At 40.9% G+C, this 22,753-nt stretch overlaps 1 protein-coding gene across 4 annotated transcripts in view; it reads left to right on the top strand.

Annotated features, from left to right (window-relative positions):
* The window catches only part of TPD52 (tumor protein D52), a 39,979-nt gene that overhangs the window by 12,009 nt on the left and 5,217 nt on the right, over positions 1–22,753 (top strand). For 2 of the 4 annotated variants that reach the window (XM_008921170.3, XM_008921172.3), the window contains exons 1-4: positions 10,118–10,579; positions 15,652–15,767; positions 17,444–17,592; positions 18,480–18,581. In XM_008921170.3, coding sequence (XP_008919418.1) covers positions 10,408–10,579; positions 15,652–15,767; positions 17,444–17,592; positions 18,480–18,581 — 539 coding nt within the window. In that variant the 5' untranslated portion in view covers positions 10,118–10,407. Of the gene's footprint in view, positions 1–10,117; positions 10,580–15,651; positions 15,768–17,443; positions 17,593–18,479; positions 18,582–19,625; positions 19,653–22,753 lie in introns of those variants that run through there. The other 2 variants (XM_008921169.3, XM_018079123.2) reach the window with 2 other exon arrangements.

Genomic DNA, 22,753 nt, shown 5'->3' on the forward strand with positions numbered 1-22,753 from the left:
ACAAAAAAAAAACAACCACCCCTCCCCTTTCCCTTCTTTCCTCCCCCACCTGCTTTTAGAGATGAAGTTCAATTTCCTTTGAGAGACATCCTTCAAACTTTGGTCCTTCAGACGCACTGCACTTTTCCACCCCCCTGCAGTTTCCATCATGTCAACTGTACCAGAACCAGGAAAAATGTCTACCTGACTTTATGTTCATCGAGATGGGTATTTCCAGTTTTGTCCACTCTCATATACTTCACTAAAATGAATGGTTTAGCTTGTTCTACTTTGCTGTGAAATATAAATGATGAGCGTGGAAATCAGCTTATCCAAGCATGCTGATATTTTGGAAAACTTTACTTTGTGTGGAATGGGCTGAGACATAACTAGATTGTGCAAAAATATATGAATACTGCTTCAAAATCTTGATAGATCAGTACTTGTATGATCTGAAACTGTGTAGGTTGTAAAAAAGAAAATATAGGTTGCCTGTAATGTCACACAGAGGCAAAAAGTGACATCTCATGTCCAAAGTCTGATCTGATAGAAGGGGGTATGCTCCAGTCTTCTAGGACCTGGAAATCCTTGAAAGCTTTATGTCTTTGTGTGGAATCATCTGTGGACAAACTTTCTTGACCTTTTTCTTTACCTTCCGTAGCTGTTGGAGTGATTAGTTTTATGAGTTTTATGACTGTCGATTTATGTGACAGCAGTATCTCTTTAGGATAACAGTTTCATTTAATTTACTGCCCTAGTCTGACTTGGAGTAGGGGCAAATGTCTCTTAACAGGATTTACTCAGCTCAGGCAGCATTAAAAGTGAGTCAAGGACATATCAATCGGATAAAATCTCAGAGTACGTAATATAATGGCAACTTCAGTGGTCATAATACTCTAAAGGTAGATGCATTATCTCCATTATATTAGGAAAAAAAGCTAGTCAGTGCAGTTGGTTTGTTAGTGAATTGCTGCTGGTCGTTGCATGAGAAGTTGCAGGATTCTCCCTCTCATCTCTTAAATGGGATTAAGAGCAGTGCAGCCATATTCAAGCCCACATCCTGAGTTTCTCCAATTTGCAGCCCTGGCAGAATGTGGTCCAAGGCCCCTTAACTAGTGACAGCCATTGCTCCCAATCTGTTTGGAAGCACTGCAGGAATTAGTACTGCCTAGCTGGGTGTGCCATGTAGCAGTATGGGCAAACAGCAGCCAAACTCTGTCTGGAATGGGACACTTCAAACACTACACAGTTGTGTACACTTCAAGTACGACACAGTTGTACTACTACAAGGTGACTGGTAAAATGCTGGACTGTGAAGGAATAGATAATGTATCTTGTTTGGTGCTGCAGAGGAAACAACACAACTTACTCTGGGTTTTCAAGTGAGAGATACCCAGTGATAATGAACTGATGCACGAGTGTTTTATACTAGCAATCTGGTGGTGTGTCATTAGCACTCCTTTGTTAGGTTTTATTTTCTTAAGTTTAGGAGTGCTCACCAAAACTCTGCAGTAAGAGAAATGTAGATGAATAATAATGGCTTGTCTTCATTATGAGCTTATCTGCTTGGCTAAGCAGTGTAACTGGCTCAGTGTCTATTGTCTGCTTTTATGTACCCTATTGAACAGGCTATTTCTCCAAAGGCTTTGTGGCAAAAACCATTACTAGTCTAAAGGTGTGATTTGACTGGAGGAAGAGAGATCAGGAGCATGTTCTTATGACCTGAGAGATTTCTGGGGCGTATATGACTGCATATTTATTGTACTAGTGCACTTCTACTGATGAGAAAGCAGAGTTTTATGGTTTCACAGACGTTTCACACTATGCTCTCAGATAAGCCAAGAGCAAAAATGTTAATAGGATTTCTACACAGCTTGCTTGCAGCTTGCAGTTGCTTGTGTTTGAGAAATTATACTCTGTGTTATGCAATTACACCTGTTTGACAGCACCAGTCTAAATCTTAAACTTAGTTAGTCAAGGCCTGATAAGGGAAAATAATATCAACCTGTTGGTTGCCATCATTCTTAGGCAAAAAGCTCATCTTTGTCATGGGTAGTTGAATCAGGTGCCAGGCTACAGCAGGAGTGCAGCTTAATCATGCAACCAATAACTTGTGTGTGGAAACTCTGGAAAAAAATGGATATTTTTACAGCTTTGCAGTTTTCAAGAACATGATGTGACTGCAAGAAGCCGTAAGACTTGAGAAGTTAGAAAAGTTTGTGCTTCTTGGGAGGGACCACTTAAAAGTAACTGGTGTCTCAGGAACTTGAGCACAGCCACCTCTGTTGGCAGCAGTGTGTGCAATAAGCGCTACATTCAGCTGGAAGTTTTCAAACAAATTTCCACATTGTAATATGCATTTATTGGAAGGGCATAATTCTTATCCAAATTGCAATAAATTTAAAGTTGGGTTTGAGGACAAAAAGGGTAGGTTAGAAGCTTGGGATCGTCTTCACTTCGATAACTTACTTGAAATGGCTCCAGGCTGGTATCAAGTACCTTGACTTCTGATATACTGTTTGGATGTGTTAAGCCATTTGATGCTGTGAGCCTGGAGAAGGGCAGGGTAGTCCAGTGAGGGGATTAGGCAGGAAGAAAACAAGATGTCCAAATAACTTGGCAAAAAGTTGGTTGCCAAGCTTCTGTGTGAAGGCTGCTGCTGAGCAGTGTGACACACGGGGTGTATGTGTAACAACAGAAGGCAAAATGAGGCTTCAATTAACACCCACCAAGTCTGCAGTTAGGTTGCCATGGGTGAAAGTATCTGAACACTGCCTACATTTAGAAAATTGGTTGGAATCTAATGAGAATGCAGGCAGCTAGCAGTTTCCTTCATTATGTTAGGGAAATTTGAAGTGGAATTATGTCAACATAAGAAGGCTGGTTTGACAAGATGGACTTCTCATACTCTCTTGTTTTCTGATGGTAAAATTAGCGGTGCTTTTAAAAGATGTCACTCCTGTTGGTGTTATGTGTTCATCCTTTGTGGAAGCCCACCTGGAGGTTACTATGCTCTGACTACTTTGGGGTGACTTGTGTGACTGTGCTAAAATTACTGTGTCCTGAGCACAGAAGTGACTCTCCCAGTGCTTTTCAAGGGTCAGCTGACATTTCTAGATGAACTGACATGTGTTTGGAAGCTTTTGTGTCAATTTTTTTCTGGACTGAGGAGTTTTCCTAGGAGAATCTGAGAGCAAGCACTAGGGAAAATTGCTGGAGGAATAAAGGAAATGCACTGGAGTGGATGAAGAATAAATTGAGGAGTCTGAGAAGGGAATTCAAAGACTTAACTTGGTCCTAGTTTCCTTGGGCTCTGTTTAATTGATACAGGGTAAGAGGAGGAGAGGCTTCTGCTGTAACGCAGCTTTAGCATGCTGGCACTGATAGCTAATTTGCCTACTTCAAGTTTTTCTTTGTATAGAAGTGTCAACTCTTCCTGCTGCTGAGACATACATTCACTTTCCTCCTGGGGAAAGGGGGTCAGGGGGAAGTGGTATGCTTTCATATTTGCTAAGAGCTTCTTCTGTGTCTGGAATCAAATGTCAGGCCCAGGAAGTTGCTTGCTCATTCATTTTGTGAGCAAAATATGACTCTGTCCCTTTTATGCAAATGGTAGACTTCTTTCCCCTGCCAGAATCTAAGAACCTTTTTCTTGCAGACTCCTAAGTGAAATCAAAATAGTCTCTACTGCAGCAAATGCTTCTGCTTTGCTTGTCTGCTGTCATAATACTCCCATATGCTGAGGAGATGTGTGGAAGTGCAAAGTCTCTCTGTTCATACTCAGTTTAGAAAGCGTGGGAGAAAATGGAACTTTATTCTGTTGACAGGGAGGTATTTGCGAATCCACTTCACAGGGTTAAGGGCTGGCCACAGACCTCCCCTGAGGCAGGGTGCCAGAACCCCTTGTGTTCCTGACGAGGTGAGGTCCTTGGAGTGTCTGGGTGAGCAGCCTGTGACTTTGTACACCCATTGTGTTAATAACAGAATGGTTGTGGTGGGAAGGGACTTCCAGAGGCCATCTGGTTCAACCCCTCTGCTCAAGCAGGGCCACTTGGAGCTGGTTCCCCAGGACCATACCATAGAATGGTTTGGGTTGGAAGGGACCTTAAAGCTCAACCGGTTCCAACCCATTCAGCTATGGGCAGGAATGCCACCCACTAGATCATGGTGCTCAGGCCCCATCCAACCTGGGATGGGATGTCCACCGCTTCTATTCCAGTGCCTCACTGCCCTCACAGTAAAGAATTTCTTACGAATGTCTAATCTAAATTTCTCCTCTTCTAGTTTGAAACTGTTCCTTCTTGTCCTATCACTCTCTACCTGTGAAAAAATTTGCTTTTTGTCCTTAAGTCCTCTTTAGGTACTGGAAGGCTGCAATGAGGTCTCCCCAGAGCCTTTTTTTCTCCAGCCAACTTCATCTCTCTCAGCCTGCCTTCACAGGAGAGGTGTTCCAGCCCTCTGATCATCTTTGCAGCCCTCCTCTGGACCTGCTCTAGCAGATCAATATCTTTCATTGCTGAGGATCCCAGAGCTGGATGCAATGCTCCAGGTGGGGTCTCATGAGGGCAGAGTAGAGGCAGAGAACACTGCACACTGGTGGCTCATGTCCAGCCTCTCGTCCACCAGCATTCCCCAAGCTCTTCTCTGCAGGCCTGCTCTCAATGACTGGTTCTCACAATCTGTACTCATGTCTGGGATTGCCCTGATCCAAGTGCAGCACCTTGCATTTGGACTTGTTGAACTTCATGAGGTTCTTGTGGACCACTTCTCAAGTTTGTCCAGGTCCCTCTGGATGGCATCCCTTCCTTCTGTTGTGACAACCGCACCACTCAGCTTCATGGCATCTGCAGACTTGCTGAGGACGTTTGATCCCGCTGTGTGTGTCGCTGATAAAGATATTAAAGAGCACCGGTCTTTAATATCCGTGTCCATGGACCATGTCCACGTGGCTTTTGAATATCTCCAAGGATAGATTTTGTGAAGTACTCGACCTAGGCCCTATTGCTTGCATCAAATTGTCCTCTTCTTGGTTGCTTCTGTACTTCTGCCCTTGATAGTAAATGATGCAATTTCTGTGCTACACCAAATCCAGGCACGATCTTTGTAATTACATGGTGGGAGCTGCTGTCTACCACAAGACTGTTTGCTGGTATTAAGTTACTGCTAATGCTACAGATGGTGCTTGTCTTGGTGATTATCCTTTTAGATATCACACTGTGTGATTCAGCTTAATGTGTAATCAAACCTCCTTTGTTCTTAAAATCTCAGTATCATTTTCATGGCGGGTCCTGATAGTGTGGAGTGGGGACAGTGGACTTTTCTGGAGCTGTTTTTCAGAAATGGAAACTCTGGGGTGCTGTGTTAAAAGTGGGAAGTTTGCTTTAAGAGTGCAGAAGAGCAGGCTTGTCTTCTGAGGGAGGCTGGGAGTTGCTCCAATCTGACTCACTCAAGTAAAGATTTAATGAGATTGCAAGGTTACATACTAAAACTGTGAAACGATCCCCTTCTGCACTACAGCCGTTTCTTCCTAATGTTTTCCAAGTGTCTTCTAACTGCAGTTTAGCACTATTTCTTCAGCATTTTTGACAGGTTTAGTCTCTTACCAGGGATCAGTCTCTGGAGAATGGCAGCATAACTGGATAAGCGGCTAAAGAAAAATAACTGAATACATTCCTCTAAAATCTACCTGACAGTGTTTTGACTCTGTTAATCTCACTTGGAAATGTTCCTCTGTATTTGCAGAGTTTGGTCTGACTTCTCCAGAGTTGATGCAGTTTCTTACCTGATCACTGGTTCTGGGGTGCTGGCTGCTGTGTGCTTTGGCCTGGACCCTCTCCAGGCTGGAAAGCTTTTCACCTATTACTGCTAGAGCTGACACACGTGATTGCTTTGACCACTGTTTGAGACAAAACTTTGTCATAAATCAGGGACTTCTGCCTAACAAAAATCTTAAAAGTGCTGGAACACTTATAAGGTAATAGAGAATGAATACAGAGAATTTTATCTGATATGAATGGGTTAAAAGTCTTACTGTGGTATCAGCTTGTCTAATGGCAAAATATGCTGAAGTGTGGATCTACTCCCTCACAAGATTTCAGGAAATTAGTCTGAGTTTATAATTGGATTGAGAGGAGGAGAGAACTGCTGTCTTTGTAAGACGTGTCAGCTGTCTGAAATACTGTGTACTGAGACTTTGGTTTAAGAAAAGAGCAATACTAGCAATCCCATGATCCTTACCTGTAATTTTCAGAAGCATTTGTGTTGCTGGGAGAAATGTTTTGGGAGAATACTGATCATTATAAGAGGTGGTGGTTGTTGGTGATGGTTTTTTTGCTTGGGTTTTTGTTTGTTTGTTTGTTTGTTTTAATAAGAGTAAGTGAAGGCAGCATTCAGGCTTAACAAAATGCTGGAGAAGATATTTCTGTACAGAGAAGCATACTGGACAATGCAGTTGCATCAGGGAGAGCTTGTCCAGAGAAAGCATGTGGTGGGAGTCTGAAGTAATGAGATTAATATTGTGATGTTGAGTTGGATTCTGCTAGAAGACAGCAAGCCACATTCTGCTGGCCATTACTAACAGGGCTGCAGAAGCCTGGGCTCAGACTGTTCAGGAATTGCTGTAGCTGTGCACCTGCATTCATGTTGCACTCTCTGGGGGCTGAAAGAGGTGTCTGCTGTTAAAGGGAGGGGAGAGAGCACAATGTGAAAATGGGAACATTAATGTATGAATTTCAGGCTTGCTTAGTGTTTGTGCTTCTGTCCTATTGCTTCGTGGCATTTTTCTCTCTTAATGCAGTTTTAAGGCCTTGGATCAGGTGCTGAAAGGGTTTACTTATCTGTAAACTGGTAAGACTTAGAAGATCAAATTGATGCTACAGAACCTAGATTGGCTTAAGATGCTTAAGTAGCTTTATGGCTCTTAAAATGGCTTATGCTTTATAAAACTCAGAGTGAGGAGAGGAGCCTGACTGTTGCTGCCTGATTGGGATCTACCTGTAAAACCTGGGGCTGGTGGAAGACCTGGCTGGAAGTATTTGCTCCAACCACAGTTACTGGAAGGTCTCTGGTCAGTCTTGCCTCTTATCAATCTGCAGGAGATGAAATTCAAACCAACTATAGGCTGAGCAGGCAGTTCAATCTTAACAGTCAATCTTGAAAGAAGAGATTAAATCTTTTTGTTATGCCCTCCAAACAGCAAGCACTTCTTTCACCTTTTCCCCCTCTTTGTCAACAAACTCTTCCCCTCATCTTCCCCCATCCTCTTTTGCTGATTGAAGTGCTGGAGTCATGATAGCCTTGCCAAAAGTGTGGACTCTGGGGCACAAGTTTGGCATCTCCATGCATAAACAGGACACAAACGAAGGATGTTTGAGATGGGAATGATGTGGCTACGTAACAGCAGAACTCTGATTAGGTACAGACCTTGTGGATTGGTTATTCAGGTAGTTATTTGTCCAAAGTATTGTTTGAATCATGTCCTAGGGTAGCCTCTGCACTTCTCCAATCCTGAGGCATTAGTGGCAGCCTTTCTGTTTTGAATTTCAGTCTTTGTATGAAACGCTACTGAAAACATAGCTTAGTTTCTTCAAACCCCAGAGATTGTATTCAGTCATACTTGAGCAGGGTTTTGTTTCTCTAGGGAAAGAGGGATATAACTTCTTCATGTATGAACAAACTATTGTTCTGCTAGACCTAAATGTGGGAAAAATAGCTTCTCTGCAAGGATACCATAACATCCCTGCTTAATAACCATTATGGTAGAAGTGCTTTAATACTATATTGCTGTGCTTAAACTGTTGCTGGAGTCTTGAGCTCGGGTGGAAACTGCACATCGGGGTAGCAAGTGATATCTGAAGGAAGAAAAATGTCTCAGACTAGGCAGGCAAATATCTGGTGGAAAGTGTTTGCTCAAACTTAGCAGCTTTTCCAGTTCCCTCCCTTATGATTCATGAGTTGCACAATCTGTGCTGACTTGGTGCTAAATAGTTACCTGGGAAGGCTTTAAGCACACTCTCTAACCTTAACAGAGGAGATTACAACATGATTAATGGTAGGAATTGTGATGGTAATGCTTTGCTGAGGCTTGGTGAGCCCTCCTGAGCCACTTTGTGACATACAGTTGAACTTGTCAGTAATTGGTTCAAGCATCCTTGACATAAGGTATCTACCTTCATGCCAGTCTGTCAAACACCAATGGCATAGATGGCTTAAGTACTAACCTCTTAGTTATCCTGAGACATTAAGGGCAAATGAGTGCCAGGCCAGGTCAGTGGTCTGGGACTGGCAATCCAGATGTCTCTATAGGGACACGAAAATAACTTTTGCGCAATAAAGATGCAGTACCAGATTTTTTTGAATGGATGGTAAGGGGTAAAGCTGAGTTCAGGGAATTTCCTGAAAAAGATAAGAATGTAAGTGTTGGTTCCAGTAAATGCCCTTGGCCAGGAAATGGTATTCTTGATTGTTAGCAGGGATCAATAGATCTTCATAAGGGGTTTTTTCCCTATAGTAGCTACTTGCAATTGTAGCCTGCTAGCATTGACTGGTGTTACACTGAATATTCTCTAACATTGGGGAAAAAGTCCTAGGGGGTAGCCTCACCTTCTCTCTCTCTTTCTGTGTCGGGAGAGTGAAGGTAGAAACACACAGCTCTTTGTGTGCCATGTCTGATAACTTGTCATTTTGCCTAATCCAGTTAGTACAACTACTGCCTGAGCTTTTTGGACAGAAGGCAGTCCTTGACTGTTGAGTCACACGAGGGAAAGCTGCAAAGCAGAATCGGTAGCTATTCATATTAGTGAGCTTGGTTAATAGAGTATATCATTACTGTAGGTATGTTACAGCTCTCTGCTGCCTTTGGATACTTAAACTAGAATCTGTGACCAAAGCTTTGACCTTTGTCAGGTGAACTTTGCAGTATTTCTGGCAGATGCTACAGCCACGTGTCAGAAATGCAGAAGGTCATTACATTTTCTTTTCAGTGGGTTTGGAAAATAGCAGAGACCTGTCTTTCAGGCTCCAGCGCTCTCATTGTTATAAGCCTGCAGGTAGTCTGCACCAGAAGCCAATGTAGGTCTGCATCCTAAAGGAACTGCTCTTTAATTAGCTGGAAGGTCTGTTCCCATGCCTGCTGACTGCAGTGGAAATGGAAAGTTAAAACTTCAGAAGGGATATACTTTCTTGTAGGCCCAGGGAACACACTGCCTGGACTTGACTTAGGTATGCTGCAATGCTCCTTCACTTTTCCAGAATAATGTCTCTGATCAGCTCTGTCTGAATACATCACTCTTATGGTGGAGGAAAAGATTAACTTCCTTTTGATTATGCTCCTGTGTGTGCAGGCTGCAGTGAAGATCCCAGGTGAAGGTGTGAAGGGAGGATATCATTGCTTAGCTGTAAAGGTGATCTACACTGCTAGTGAGCTTGTGTTTTCAGTGAAAGAACCTGACCTTGGATGAAAAATTAAAAAAAAAAAAAGTGAAGCACTGCAAAACTATGCCGAGTGCCTCTTTTAGGTAAGAAGCATTTCTGCTTCCTGGGGTTAAATCTTAAACCCCCAGTCAGATGGCTTATGTAAGTTGATCTTTCTTTATTGTATACATGTCAAAACATAAATACATTTCATCAGGCGATGCATTTCAGTGTTACTGGTTCCTGGCATAACTGGCTGTTCTAAATGGTGCTGGTTGAAGCACTAAGGACATAGGGCAGTGCACTTAAATAATTTTTTTTTTTTTAAACGAACAAAGAAAACCTCAAAAACCCCTCAGACCAGATATGTTTAACCTTGTGGGCAAAATCATAATGCACATTAGCACATTCGTCAAAAAACCTAGGTGGTGTTTATAGCCCAGCCTTCAGAGAGGAGTGCTGCTCTCCTATTCTGAGCTTGCACTGCAGTGTGATACCCGGGCAGCAGAGACTAGATTCTCACTGCTGATTATTACACTGATGGAAGCAGCTGGAGAAATAGTTAGGCACGCAGAATTTTCCATTAATCAGAGGAAAAAGTCCAACACAGATGGTATATAGGATAGATTATGACTGGTAATCCTTTTGTGTCCTAGAAGATTAAGGATATCCTGGTGTAGCTGAAGTCAGCTGACCTTTTTTTATTTAAATGATTGAAAATTCTTGAGGCAGTCCTGCAGAGGACCAGGGCTCTTCCAGAACCCACAAGCGGGTGCACTGTGAATGTTTGTTAAAGGAACGGTCTGTTTAAGTCCAGCCCCAGTTACAAATTTACAGGAACTTAACTTCGTGCCATGTAAACAGCAGCAGCTACAAGATGGCTAAGAAGTCACTTGCTAGACAGCTCTATTGTATGTAACAGAGCTGAATTTTAAGAGGAGGTACAGTGAGCGTCATGTGAAGAAATGGAGGGTTTGTGAATCCTGCTGTCCGGGTCGCCCCAGGAAGCGAAGATGAATGCTTCAGTGGAAGAAGAGGATGGCTGCACGCTCTGAATTGTCTGGCATGGATCTGTATGAGGATTACAAATCACCCTTCGATTTCAATGCTGGAGTGAACAGAAATTATCTTTACTTGTCGCCTAGCATAAACCTGTCTCCACCTGGATCACCTACACTGGTGAAGTCTGGTAACTTCCTTCTCTTCCTTTTTCAAAATCTCTGCAAGAAAAGCTTAGTGATTATAATATGTAAAAAGAAACTTCTCAAATGAGAGTTGACCTACTGTTAATTCTGATAGTTTATTAGCTTTAGTATGTCATGTAGGTAATATGTCATGTGCTATGCATTTACCAGCTTTACCTTGTTATTTCTTCAGTAGAGAGGCAGTTTGAGGGAAAAGGAAATGAGCAAAAAGAATAAGGAACAAAAAGACAACTTCTGCAAGACTGGAGTAATTGGCTTAGTTTGACTATTAGCTTTTTGGACAGGGGGACTAGGAATTGCATTCTTAGTAGGACTTCAGAGCTCTGTATAGTCTAAAATCTGCTTTTGCCTTAGTACTGAAAATCTCACTGATGAACAAAGTTGCCCTCTTTTACCTTTACTCTGTTCAACCTGATATTTAAAATGGTGAATCTCTTAAACCTGCAGATATTAACTGCACTTCTACTCCCCTGTGCTGTGCTGCAGTGACTTCCATCTAGTGCTTAACCCTACTAGTTTCTAGCTGCTAACCTGTTGTACAGAACACCTGCAACCATGTCTCCCAACACATCCTAGTCTGGTGTTATTATCTTTACTTTCCATTCCTTGCTACCAGATGTAATCTTCCGGAGTAATTTTAAATATAGAAAGCTTCAGGTGTGGCAAAGGAAAGTTACAAGGGTGTTAAGTTTTTTTGGTGGACCTGTTCTTTAAAATCTTAAAGCAACGTGCATCCCTTGGGGAACCTCTGTGTGAAATAAACCAACCCCCTTGGAGAATCTGACAAACCGGGGCTTCTGGGAATAGTTTTCAGCTTTCACTTTTGCAATTACTGCATCTCCCACCGTTTCTAAAGGAGTGGGGGAGCAGTCCTCTGTATCAAGTGGTGATGCATCACCATAACCACCAGCCTTTGCTGGGCTTTTTTTATTTTTCATTCCCTTTGAATGAATATATGATTAGTGTTTGGCAGAAGCCCAAGAGCTTTCTCACCTAAGTTCAAGAATTATGTCTCACTTTGGCTTTTTCCTCTGAGAAATGGGAAGTACTTAAATTTGATTCTTCATATATATTGTAAAATAAATATTCCCTGTAGTACTGTACCTTACTCAAATGTTGGAGCGATCTTACAATCCTGTAACAGCTTGTTCTCCTGAACTGTAACAACCACCTTTTTTCTTTAGCTTTGCCAACTGTGTAGTGATAGCCAAAATGCTCATTCTGAGTGCCTGACACAGAATATGTGGTCTAAAGAGAAAGCTTTGTGGAGTCCACCCCCCCCCCCCCCAAGGCCGTTCATCCGAAATGACCCGGATTTCCTTAAACTGCCTGTGTTTGCTGCTGATCTCTGAATTCAGGCCAAAAAGAGGCAGGAACTTCTGGTCAAAATAGAACATGAACTTGGGTTGAAACTGACCAAAGGAAACCCCAAATCAGAAAAACTGAGTGTAAATCGAATTCCTCTAATGCTTTGCCTACCCTGGCAGGATGATAGAGACTTAAGTGCCATTTCCCTGAACTGTGGACAACTGAACAACAAACTTGTTCATGTCTTTATTTGGTTCACTTAAGTAGATCTAATAAAGTGCTGGGTTAATATGCCAATCTTAGAAATACAGACCTGAAAACTGACCTTTAAACTGGGTAAGTTTTCTCAATATTATGTATTTCCATTTTTTCCCCACAAATTTTAGTTTTACTCTGTTTAAGAGTTTGAGATGTGAAATGTTCAGCTAAACTTGGTTATAGCAATCAGAATACCAAATAACTGAATTTTAAGTCCTTTGCAGCATGAAGATGCAAGAGAATTCACATAAGGAAGGGTAACAAGTTGGAAACAAGTATAATAACAATTATACATAACAGTATAAAATAATAATAACAGCAGTTCCGTTGGTGGAAAAAGACCACAAGTGAGAAATGCTTTCTTAATAATAGTTTGAGCAGAAGTATTTCCGTCTCTTGGTCGACTGCTGGTTTCTTGCCCCACACCCCATGGAAATATCTAAGGTGGGCTGTGCACCTTTTCTTACCAAGCTTTCTTGAAACCAGGATCTTGCTGACAGTCAGCCCTAGATTATGGGTTAAATTTGGATTGTAGCCACACCATTGTGGAGGTGTGGGGCTTGTTACCTGTGTAGACAACTGTTCCTTGGTCAGATGGTTTAGCACTTCCCAATGCATGGATGAACCCTGTGTCCTGCAAGTACTGAACTGAGGAATGGGAGTAAAGTGAACAGAGAGGTGAACAGTGACAGGGGATGAGAGGGGAGGTGCCAGAATAAATACTGATGGGAAGGTGTTTGCATACTTCATATGGAGCTCAAGAAAAAGTAATAAATGGAAGGGGGTCATATGGAGCTCAAGAAAAAGTAATAAATGGAAGGGGGTCAGAAGGCAAAGAGAGGAGAGAAGGCCTGGTCATATGTGCAGGGTGAGCTATGAAGGACTCAAAGTAGCAGTGATTTCCTGTCTTCCTAAAAGATCTAGAAATGGGAAGGGAAGGAGAGATCATTCCCTTGCATCTCAGCATTGTGTCTTAAATTCAGTGTAGTAGGCAAGAAGCAGCACAAACTTTCTTAAAAAACTAGTTTTCCAAAGACAAGGTACATTCCCAAAGCAGAAGCTATTGCTGCGGGGGACAATCCAGCATGTTTTCCTACTGGTGGATTCACTTGATCTATTTTTGGTGATATAATCCAGATGACTCTTCATAATCGGATTGAACAGACTTTCAGCTGGATGTACTAATGCTCTTGGAGTCCGTGTGGCCTTTGGTACTTGCAAACTTTCAGAAATGACTTTTGTGACAGCAAGCTCTGTGGTCCCTGAAGGGCATGCAGATGAGAACAAGATCAGGAGTTGTAGGTGCACATACTGGGAGGTTGGAGGATGCAACTTCCAGTTGCATTTTGCAATTTGCAAAAATGCAGTTTGCATTGTTAGTTTACCTTCATAGAGGCATGTGTAATTAATAGATTAAATAGGAAGTTGACAAAAAGGTGTGGCATTCTTAATTGTTAAGAAAAGGAAATATGTTGATGTATAAACAAAAAATTATCTAGTTTTGTTACATGAGCCATAATACTTTTTTTCAGGTGCTGCAGTGCTGTGCTTTGGTTTGGGCATTAGACTTCAAGTTCTTTCTGCCTTAGATTTCTACCAGAAAATAGTGTCTTGGGAAACCCATAGGACCTACACAATGTTTGTGTAGAAGACACATGTAAATCTCTGAGAAAATGTGGTATAGATCTCAGGAATAAATGCAGAATGGAGTTTCATCTTCTTTCTCTTTGCTTCCTCCTCAGTGTATTCCATGGTAACAGCATTTACAAATGTTCTGCCCATATAGCAGTGTGGTTTTAGAGGATAAGTGTTCTGGATACAAATACAGGCAGAAAATATAACTGTTTTGGTAAGAATTTGTGGAATTGAGCTTTACTTGAGTTCAGTAACTTGGTCAAGAACAAGGCTGCTTTTCTTAGACTCAACAGCTGCTAGTAGCGTGTTTCATAGAATACTTACAACTAATTACAGACACACAGAATCTTTTTTCCCCCTGACTTTTCAGTTGATTGTGATGTTGATATCAAACCTCACAGCAAAATCATAGGGGTGATCTCTTTGAAAATTAAGGAGTTTATGGATTCCCAGACTAAATGATAGTATGAAGTGCCACCAGAAACTGCTGAAATGAGGATGGAATTCTGTATGTTAAATTACTGTAGTGATTAATAGGAAACATTACTTAATGTGTCCTCAACTTAGGTGAATTATATATTTATATACATGTATACAGGTGTATGTATACATACACACACACTCACCTTCTCTCCTTTTTAACAAACAATCCTATTTTTTCTCTTGCATTTTAAGATTTTTATTTAATTTCTTTTTTTATTATCATTAAAGCTATTTTACCTCTTGAATAGAGAATTAGTTCTGGGAAACCACAACCATTCTAGCATGCAGTCTCCCTACAAACTAGTCTCTCTGCAATTAGAATTCCTTAATTCTGGCAAACTCTATGTTAAAGTGTCAGCCACAGAGATTCAAAATGGGAAAATCATTTGCTGTAAATTTTGTTTGTTGCATTAAAAGGTGTTTAAAGTGATCTTACTGCAAGCACTAAGGACTAAGAATAAAGGAATCTTACAAGTGAATGCACCGTGATAATACAAATAATATCATCCTCCTTCCTTTCCCTGAAGCTGTGAAAGCAAAATTAAGGAAGACTATAGGGATATTTGTGCTTTATATAGGAGTTTGGCAGAGTTTTGGTTTCTGGATTTGGAAGGGGAAGAGACAGCAGTGTGAGTGGATGCACATCCTCCTCAGTCCCTTCTCAGCACTCCACTGCTTTGTCTAAAGTGACAGCCTTTTGCTCCACCTCTGGGCTTCTCATTTGTCGTAATGTCCAGGTGCAAATCAGCAGCTTACTTCTTGTTCCATGATATCTGCCACTTTCTAGCCACAGTGGTCCCAGTTACTAGGGATGAGAGAGGTTGAACAGGGTACAGAGGAAGAGTTTGTACTTGCAGTGCAATATTTTTCTCCACTGTTGCGAACCTTGCTTGTTGCCAAGGCTGCTCCCAGTGTGCTCGTTTTTAATTCTGATCCAGAAAGTGGTAAGGGAGGGAGCCTCTGCATTGGCCTTGAGCACCTCCTGTGCTGCCAGAGTTTCTGTGCCAGATGAGTGAGAGATCAGAGTGCACACAGACTCCTGGGCAGAGGTTGTGTAGGAAACACTGGTTGGGACATAGGATTCTGCACCTTGGTGTCTCTCAGAGAGTAGTGGGATGTGTTGTTCTCAACATGCTCCCAGTCTCCTATTACAGCAGCAGTTGCAATTATATTGGGCTTTAATGCAGCTTGATAGAATGAAGTGTAAAATGCCTTTAGTTTCCTGTATGCAGTAGCACTTGAGGAGCATGACTTTGGTGTCCTCTCATCAGTTTTCTTTGTTCCCTGGCTCAAAAGGGCTGTATGCTAACATTAGCTGCTGTTTGGCAGCTGTTTGTAGTAATCTGACTTTAAATGCTTTATTCACCTCAAGGGCTGCTGAGAAGTGACTCTATACCTGAGGTTGGAGAGGATGCTGCTGCTACAGTCAGTATGGCAGAAACACTCTCTGAAGAAGAACAGGAGGAGCTAAGAAAAGAGCTTGCCAAGGTAATTCTTTTGCAAATAGCTCTTAAACTTATTTTGAGAATGAAAATCTGGGATAATGCTGTCTTTGAACATACAGTTAATGCTTTGCATAGTTATTCTGTGAGTGTCTAAAGCCCTGTATGACACTCCTTTGTATTGTGGGGAGGGAAAGGGAAGGTGTCAAAGAGAAAAGAACAGCCAGTTCTAGCGAGGGGGAATTAAGCTGGAAGTGCTGAGTGTACAGATCTTAAACCAAGATGCATAAATATCTAACCCTTTGTTTCCCTCAAGTGAGAAGTGGGTAAGTAAGCAGTCAAAGAGAATGTTGTCGGAGCCAAAATCCAAGTATTGTCTCAACTGTTGTGGAGTAATTAAAGCTGTTTCTTTCTTGAAGAATGCTTTGCTATGTAGCCACTGTTTTGCTAATCTCTAACCACGTTACCCTTCCTGTCCATGGCAGAATTTTTTTAAGAGCAGGTTAAAGTAGCACTCTGAAGGATAGTCAAGTATTCAAGCCTGAGACATGCATTTCAAAAGTTGTCAAAGTCAAGCTTTTTTGGGCTGCCAGTCTTTTTTTTTTTAGTAGCTCTGTGTGACTTTAGGACGTAATAAAAGACATTGACTTAAGCCTAAGGTTGGCAAACAAAGGTTAGCTGTGAAATAAGCACATTTAATGCAGTCTTGTATTTGGTAGTACTGAGTATCATTTAATGCCAAAGATCGTGAGGGTAGTCTGGTCCTACTAGGGTCTGTCACTGGACTTCAGGCAGATATGCAAAAAACAAAGGTGCATTGAAGATACTGGTATTTCCTCAAAGGAACTTAAATGAGTGGGCAGCCTGATACTCTAAAGTGAGGTGATCCTGTCTGGATGAGGAAGTAGGGTTGGAGGTATGCCCCTACTTTTTTACACACAGCCTTAGTGCCTCTGTCACATCTATATAGCTCACAGGATGGCATAGTAAAACTGTTTTGACATCCCTAGTCATGATCTGATCATGCTTCTGGAAGAGGTGTAAGTGACCATCTGAGTAAAGAGGGAACAATATAGTTTTCTAGTTGTAGAGCAGCTGCTATGTACCTGTTGTGTGTTTGTGTGGGTTTTAACTGCTCAGTCTGCCACCATTTCCACCCACCCCTGATCTGAGGAAGGCACTCCTGTGGCTGGATCCAGTCTCGGTTGCTGGCTTAAGCCACAAAAGAACCTTTCTGTTTGAGCAAGGATACAAAACTTGTGCATGGGTCAGACATGCTCTGAGCTTCCTGACACTGGTCACACATTGGTATCTCTTCTGACGTGGAAGTAGAATACAGGCTTGGTGATTGTCCCAGGTTTGACTAATCTTCAAGCTTTACGTGTCATAGGTAATGATTTCTAAGTATACAGTCTTTTAGTTACCAATGTACATATTCCAGTAACAGCTAGCTGCAGATAGATTACTTTCTCACTAGCTCTTGTTGTAGACTATGTTGGATTTCCCTTTTAGTATTTAGAAATCCCAAATCTTTGTTCGGGAAGCCCAGCCATGATGTGATGATGATGATGATGATGATGATTTAAAAATGACTGTGAGGCAATGTAAAAAACCTGTTAGCCCTCCCGGTACTGATGTCTAATAGATGTTTTAAAGAATACATAGTTAAATGGCTGAGTATATTGCTTGTTAACTTATTTCTCATCAACTCTCCTGTCACAGGTGGAAGAAGAAATCCAGACGCTCTCACAAGTGCTAGCTGCCAAAGAGAAACATCTAGCAGAGATCAAGAGAAAGCTGGGAATTAACTCCCTACAGGAACTAAGGCAGAATATTACCAAAAGCTGGCAAGATGTTACATCAACCACGGCGTATGTACCAGTTCATGATGATTGTGTAGGCTGTTGAGGTGAAAACTGTTTAGTTCTTGTGTCATGTGTAAACCCTTTGTGCTTGTGAAATGAGGTGAGTGTAGATAAGACAAAGTTAAGTTGCACTAAAACTTAGCTGGATAAATCAACATAGATTTTTTTAAAGAAGGACAGCGCTAGTCGTATCTCATGCGAAAGAATGACGGTAACGCAGGCTATTCTAACACACTTTTTTTGTTTGACAGATCTGAGATACCATTATTGAGATACCAAGGTGTCCTGAGTCCAACAGATTTCCCTTCTTTTCCACCCTGAAAAATTGTTGTAAACTGAGCTCATGCAGGAAGAGGGCACTGTCACAGTTACTGTTCTTGCTAAACACAGCTGTTAGCCTAAAGTCTAGAGCAGCTGCCTTCTGCAATTGATGACTACACAGAATGTAACAGGATGTACCTCAAACATTTTATGGTGAAGTTTATTGACAGAACTGCTTGGTACAAAAAGTCAGACACTTGGCACAAAAACTAGACGTTTTTCAGTGTGTGTGCATAGCGTTGTTTTCTTGAGTCTTATTTTCTTTTGAGGGTTTTTTTTGATTTTTTTTTTTTTTTGTTGGTCGGGGTGGTTTTTTGTGTGGGTTTATTTTATTTTTTGGCAAGTCCTGCAATAGCAGATAGTGTCTCTTCTGGTAGGTTCATGTTGGTAAACCTCAAGTCAGTGGTGGCAGAGATGCTGTAGCTAGAAAGGACTGCAATCTCTTAAGTAGGTTGTCCATTAGACCCCAAAACTGAAGTATACCTCTGTATTTGATACAAATGTACATACACTAAAAGATTCCTTATGTGTTTTATTAAAATAACTAAAAACTAAATTTTGTTTGAGCACAGGTATAAGAGAACATCAGAAACCCTGTCTCAGGCTGGTCAGAAGGCTTCTGCTGCTTTTTCTTCTGTTGGTTCAGTAATAACCAAGAAGTTTGAAGATGTCAGGTAGGTTTCTTTAGCTTTTTGCAAGTAGTTGCAATTTTTATTTAAGCAGGTAATCACTGAAATAAATTTTTGTTGTTAACATACTAGTACTTCTAGAAGTTAATCTATCAAGAGCCCTCAGCATCTGTTTTAGGAGAGCTAAGAGACTTGCTGCAAAATCTGCTTGTACGTCCTCACTGATGCAGAAGAGTTCTGTGGTGTGTACTTTATATATGCGAGAGAAACAATGTATGCTACAACCTCCACTACTGCTCTTACTTTTCTGGTGTGATTGCAGGTGGCAGTGTCTCTACCTGCCTCTCTGATGCACATAGCACTCTCATTTCTCTTCTCTGACTTTCTCAGCTTGTGGAATGCTATATTTAGACAACTAATATCTTTAACTGTTTGTGGTTTGACAGTTTGTTTTTGTTGTTTGGCTGTTTTGTTTTGTTTGTTGGGTTTTTTTGTTTTGTCTTGTGTGTGTATTCCTTCCAGATGTGTTTTATTTTTTTGTAGGCTATTCTGCCTCATAGAAGTGGCTTGATTTTATTACATTTTTAAGAGATTATTAGCACTTTTAAAATCTTAACTATTGTTGGCATACAACATATTTTGACTTTGTGTCAAATGACACAAATGCCAGCCCTTCATGCACATTAGGTAAGTCATGTGGTCATTTTTAGCGCTGTTGTGAGTTGCATGCAAAACTCCTGCTGGATGCACTACAGTCAGATGCTTAGCTTACAGTTCTTTGATTATGTAATTTTTACTCCTGGAGCATAGACAATTATTCATCTTTGCATGTAATTTGTTGTGAATAATGAGTTAAACTTATTTTTCAGTTATTGGGCAAATAAAAATCCACACATTCCAGCAGAATATTGCTGCATTGGAAGCAGTGTAATAAAATCAGCTATCTGTTTTAAAGTGCTGCCATTAACCTCTTGCTTTTTGAAGTCTAGTGAGAAAACACTTTGAGGTGCAACTACACAGTTACATATTTTTCTTCAGATTTATCAGAACTTCCTTTCTCTCTTTAATGCTTACTCTGGCATTGTGCAGACTACAGGCATTTTCACATTCCTTTAGGTAAGGCGGGCGCAAGAATTGTTTCTGAAACTAAGCATGTAGTCAGACTGTCTCCATTAAAATCTTTAATTAAAATTTTTGTCTGTAGAAGGTAATTTCTTCTTTTGTCCAGTGTTAGTTAATGTAAAACTGAAGCTCTTTTAACTGAAGCTCTTTCTTCATGTTCACCTGGTAACTACCCCAGACCATAAAATCTCGAGTATATTTCATAATCAATTAGTCTCTCTTCCTTGTAAGAAAGGAACCCACTAGAATGATTCTACAAGGTTTTTTTGTCAAGAGACAGAATATGGTGTTGAGGTCAATGGCATGCAGGATTCCTCCTTCTTTGTCTGTACCATGTTTGTGCTGTGACAGAGTAGAAATTTACCCCTTTTTGTGTCTATTACAATAGCTGTTTAGCATTGTGACTCTAACAAAATTACTGGAATCAAAATGTAAACTAGCTTATACATTTCCTGTTCATAGTTTGTCCAGTGAACAGTCCTTGAGTTAATTACTTTAGCAGCACCAGTACTTTAGTTACCTTGTCTGCATTGCCTTTTATCTGCTTACTCTAAGCAAATATTCAATGTTTTCAGTAGTCAAAATTCCTGCGTAGCAACTTCTGTCCATTGCCTTTCATCCTGTCTATGCACGCCTGAGTCCGGCTTCATCTTTTCTGTACTCTTCCACTAAGTAGCTAAAGACAGCACCAGGATCTCTATAAAGACTAGGGATTTGGCTCCTAGAATACTAACTAGGAGCTATAGCCCCCAGGGAGGAGATGGGTGGTGGCACAGGATGCTCTCTGAAGTGAGCTCAATTTGCTCAGGTATAAGAAGAGCAGCTGGTCTGAAATACGTCCCCTTTAGCATCAGTGAGGTAATGGGAGCCTGGAAGATGTCTCTGTACCTTTGGGATGCAGAGCTCAGCTCCTCACTTTACAGGGTTCATTCACTTTCCTTAAGGCTGTTGGTGTTCTTCTGTTAGTATTAGACTATTGCATTGGACAAGGACAGGCACAGACTCAGAGCTGTCTTCTGTCCTCAGGAATTTAATACATCAAAAGAAGAGTGTCCTAATTACTCTAGTTAGTAACTATGTGGGTGTTGAGTTCCCCTTATCAGAAACTGGGCCACTGGGAGGGAATGTAACAATGCCAGAGGAGTCCACACCATTGGTGTGCTTCTTGGGGAGAATCACAGCAATGAAAATTTGAAGTATTGTTATAAATTCAGAAGGAGTGAGGTTTAAAAAATAAAACAAAATTGTGAAAAATTAGTGCTGTTCAAGATCTTAGTTGCACTTGAGCAAGAGACTAAAAACCTTTGAGTTTTTTTGTTTTTCATGAGAACCAAATTCATCTGGGATTCAGCCAGTGAATTCAGGTCCCAGAGTTATGTGACTACTCAAGTTGTGTCTGCTTTTAAGACTACGCAAGTCTGAACTTCAGAAAGTTTTAGCTGCCTAAATTCTTTCCTGGAAATGAGAATTGACGGGCCTGATACTTATTTGAACTAATACTGAATACGCAAGTGCGTTTTTATTCTTAAACTCTTAAGTAGCAGCTTCATCGTGGCTATGCTTTCCTTGTATTGTTTTAGTTGAGGGACTTCTGAGCTTTAATGGTGTGATTTCTTCTGTGTTGGACTATTTCTACGTGTTCCATGCAGCAAACATCACATGCAGGTCTTCGTTCTTGCACTGCAAAGTGATTTTGTAGGGAGTTAGAAAAGGGAGTGAGGCAGATGGTGGAGCTGTGAACTTGGAAAGTACTGAAATGGAGGGGAAGGGAGGACTGGTAATGCAATGTCAGTGTGTTATTGCTTGCTTCCTTTTTTTGTTTGTTTCCTCTGCTCTTTGTTATGCTGACATGAACTTTGTTCCTTCTTAGGTTTCTCTTAATACCTTTCTTCTCCTTTATAAGAATGTCTTGAAGTTGTGATGAACTAACCTTCCTTGTGTAAGCAACATCAGTATTACGTGCAAAACAACAATAGTACCAAGATGTAGTGCTCTTCAAACTTCTGAGCAATCACGACTTTGCACGTGGCTCCTCCTGCACTGTATCTGTATTATGGAGCAGAAGTCCATCTTTGCCTTGTTCTGAGATTGCAGAATAACTTCCTTTACTTGCTTTGAAAGTCTGATATATTATCATGGATTCCTAAATATCATCATTTATCAGCTGGAAACTTAACTACTAACAAAAGCAAATAGCTAGTGTGTATGCACTCTTCAGACCATGTTTCTAGGTAGGGACTCTGGCATAGGTCCTTGTGCCTTTTCAAAATGTGAGGTAATGTAGTAGCTTTATAAAATAATCATGTAAAGGATAAGAAAGCTTGCAATACAAAATATGTGGAAGACTGGAGAGCAACTTAACTGTATCTTTTTTATTAATTGTTTTTTTAAGCGAGGAGTTTGCTTCTGAGCATTGTAAAAAGGGTTTCTCTTTTTCAAACTGCCCAACTTGGTCTAGTTGAGTGAGTGCTTTGATATGGCATTCTGTCTTTTGGGGAAAAAATACAGGTTCTCTTCTTTATAAAGCCTTTCAAGGCTTAATTGTGCTTCTTTGCACTGCTTGAAGAACAGGTGATGTTAAAAAAATATCAACTGCATTTATCTAATCCAGTTCTCTTGCAGACCAGATCATTGTGATAAAACTATCTTATGATGTCATACAAAATGGATACTGAGTGTATATGTAAGTGTGTTGTACAACAGCAAGTAAATCCTTCATGAATGTATGAATAGTTCTTTTATTAAATGATCTCTGATATTAAATTAAACTTCTGTAGAACCTGTTAAAAGATCTGCAGTACTTTACAGAAAAACAGGTTGCTGTTTTTCAGTGTGAGCAGTTCTGCAGTTTATAAATATATGAATTTCACCCTCTTTAGCCTTAAGCTTCTTGCAGGTTGAGGGGAAGTGGCTGAGCATGACTGGAACTGGTTAGTGTCATCGTAGTTCTGCAATAATGCCTGTCATGTATCAAGGCCAGAACTTGTCCACATCTCAGTGGGGAATATAAATTACAGTCCAGAAGACAATCAACTTCTCTGTGTTCTGGAAAAGCCTGTGGAAGTCAGTCCTTGCGTAAGATGAAACACAGCAGA

Source organism: Manacus vitellinus, unplaced genomic scaffold (assembly GCF_001715985.3).
Source record: "Manacus vitellinus isolate BGI_N305 unplaced genomic scaffold, ASM171598v3 scaffold_1_pilon, whole genome shotgun sequence".
NCBI classification, from domain to species: domain Eukaryota; kingdom Metazoa; phylum Chordata; class Aves; order Passeriformes; family Pipridae; genus Manacus; species Manacus vitellinus.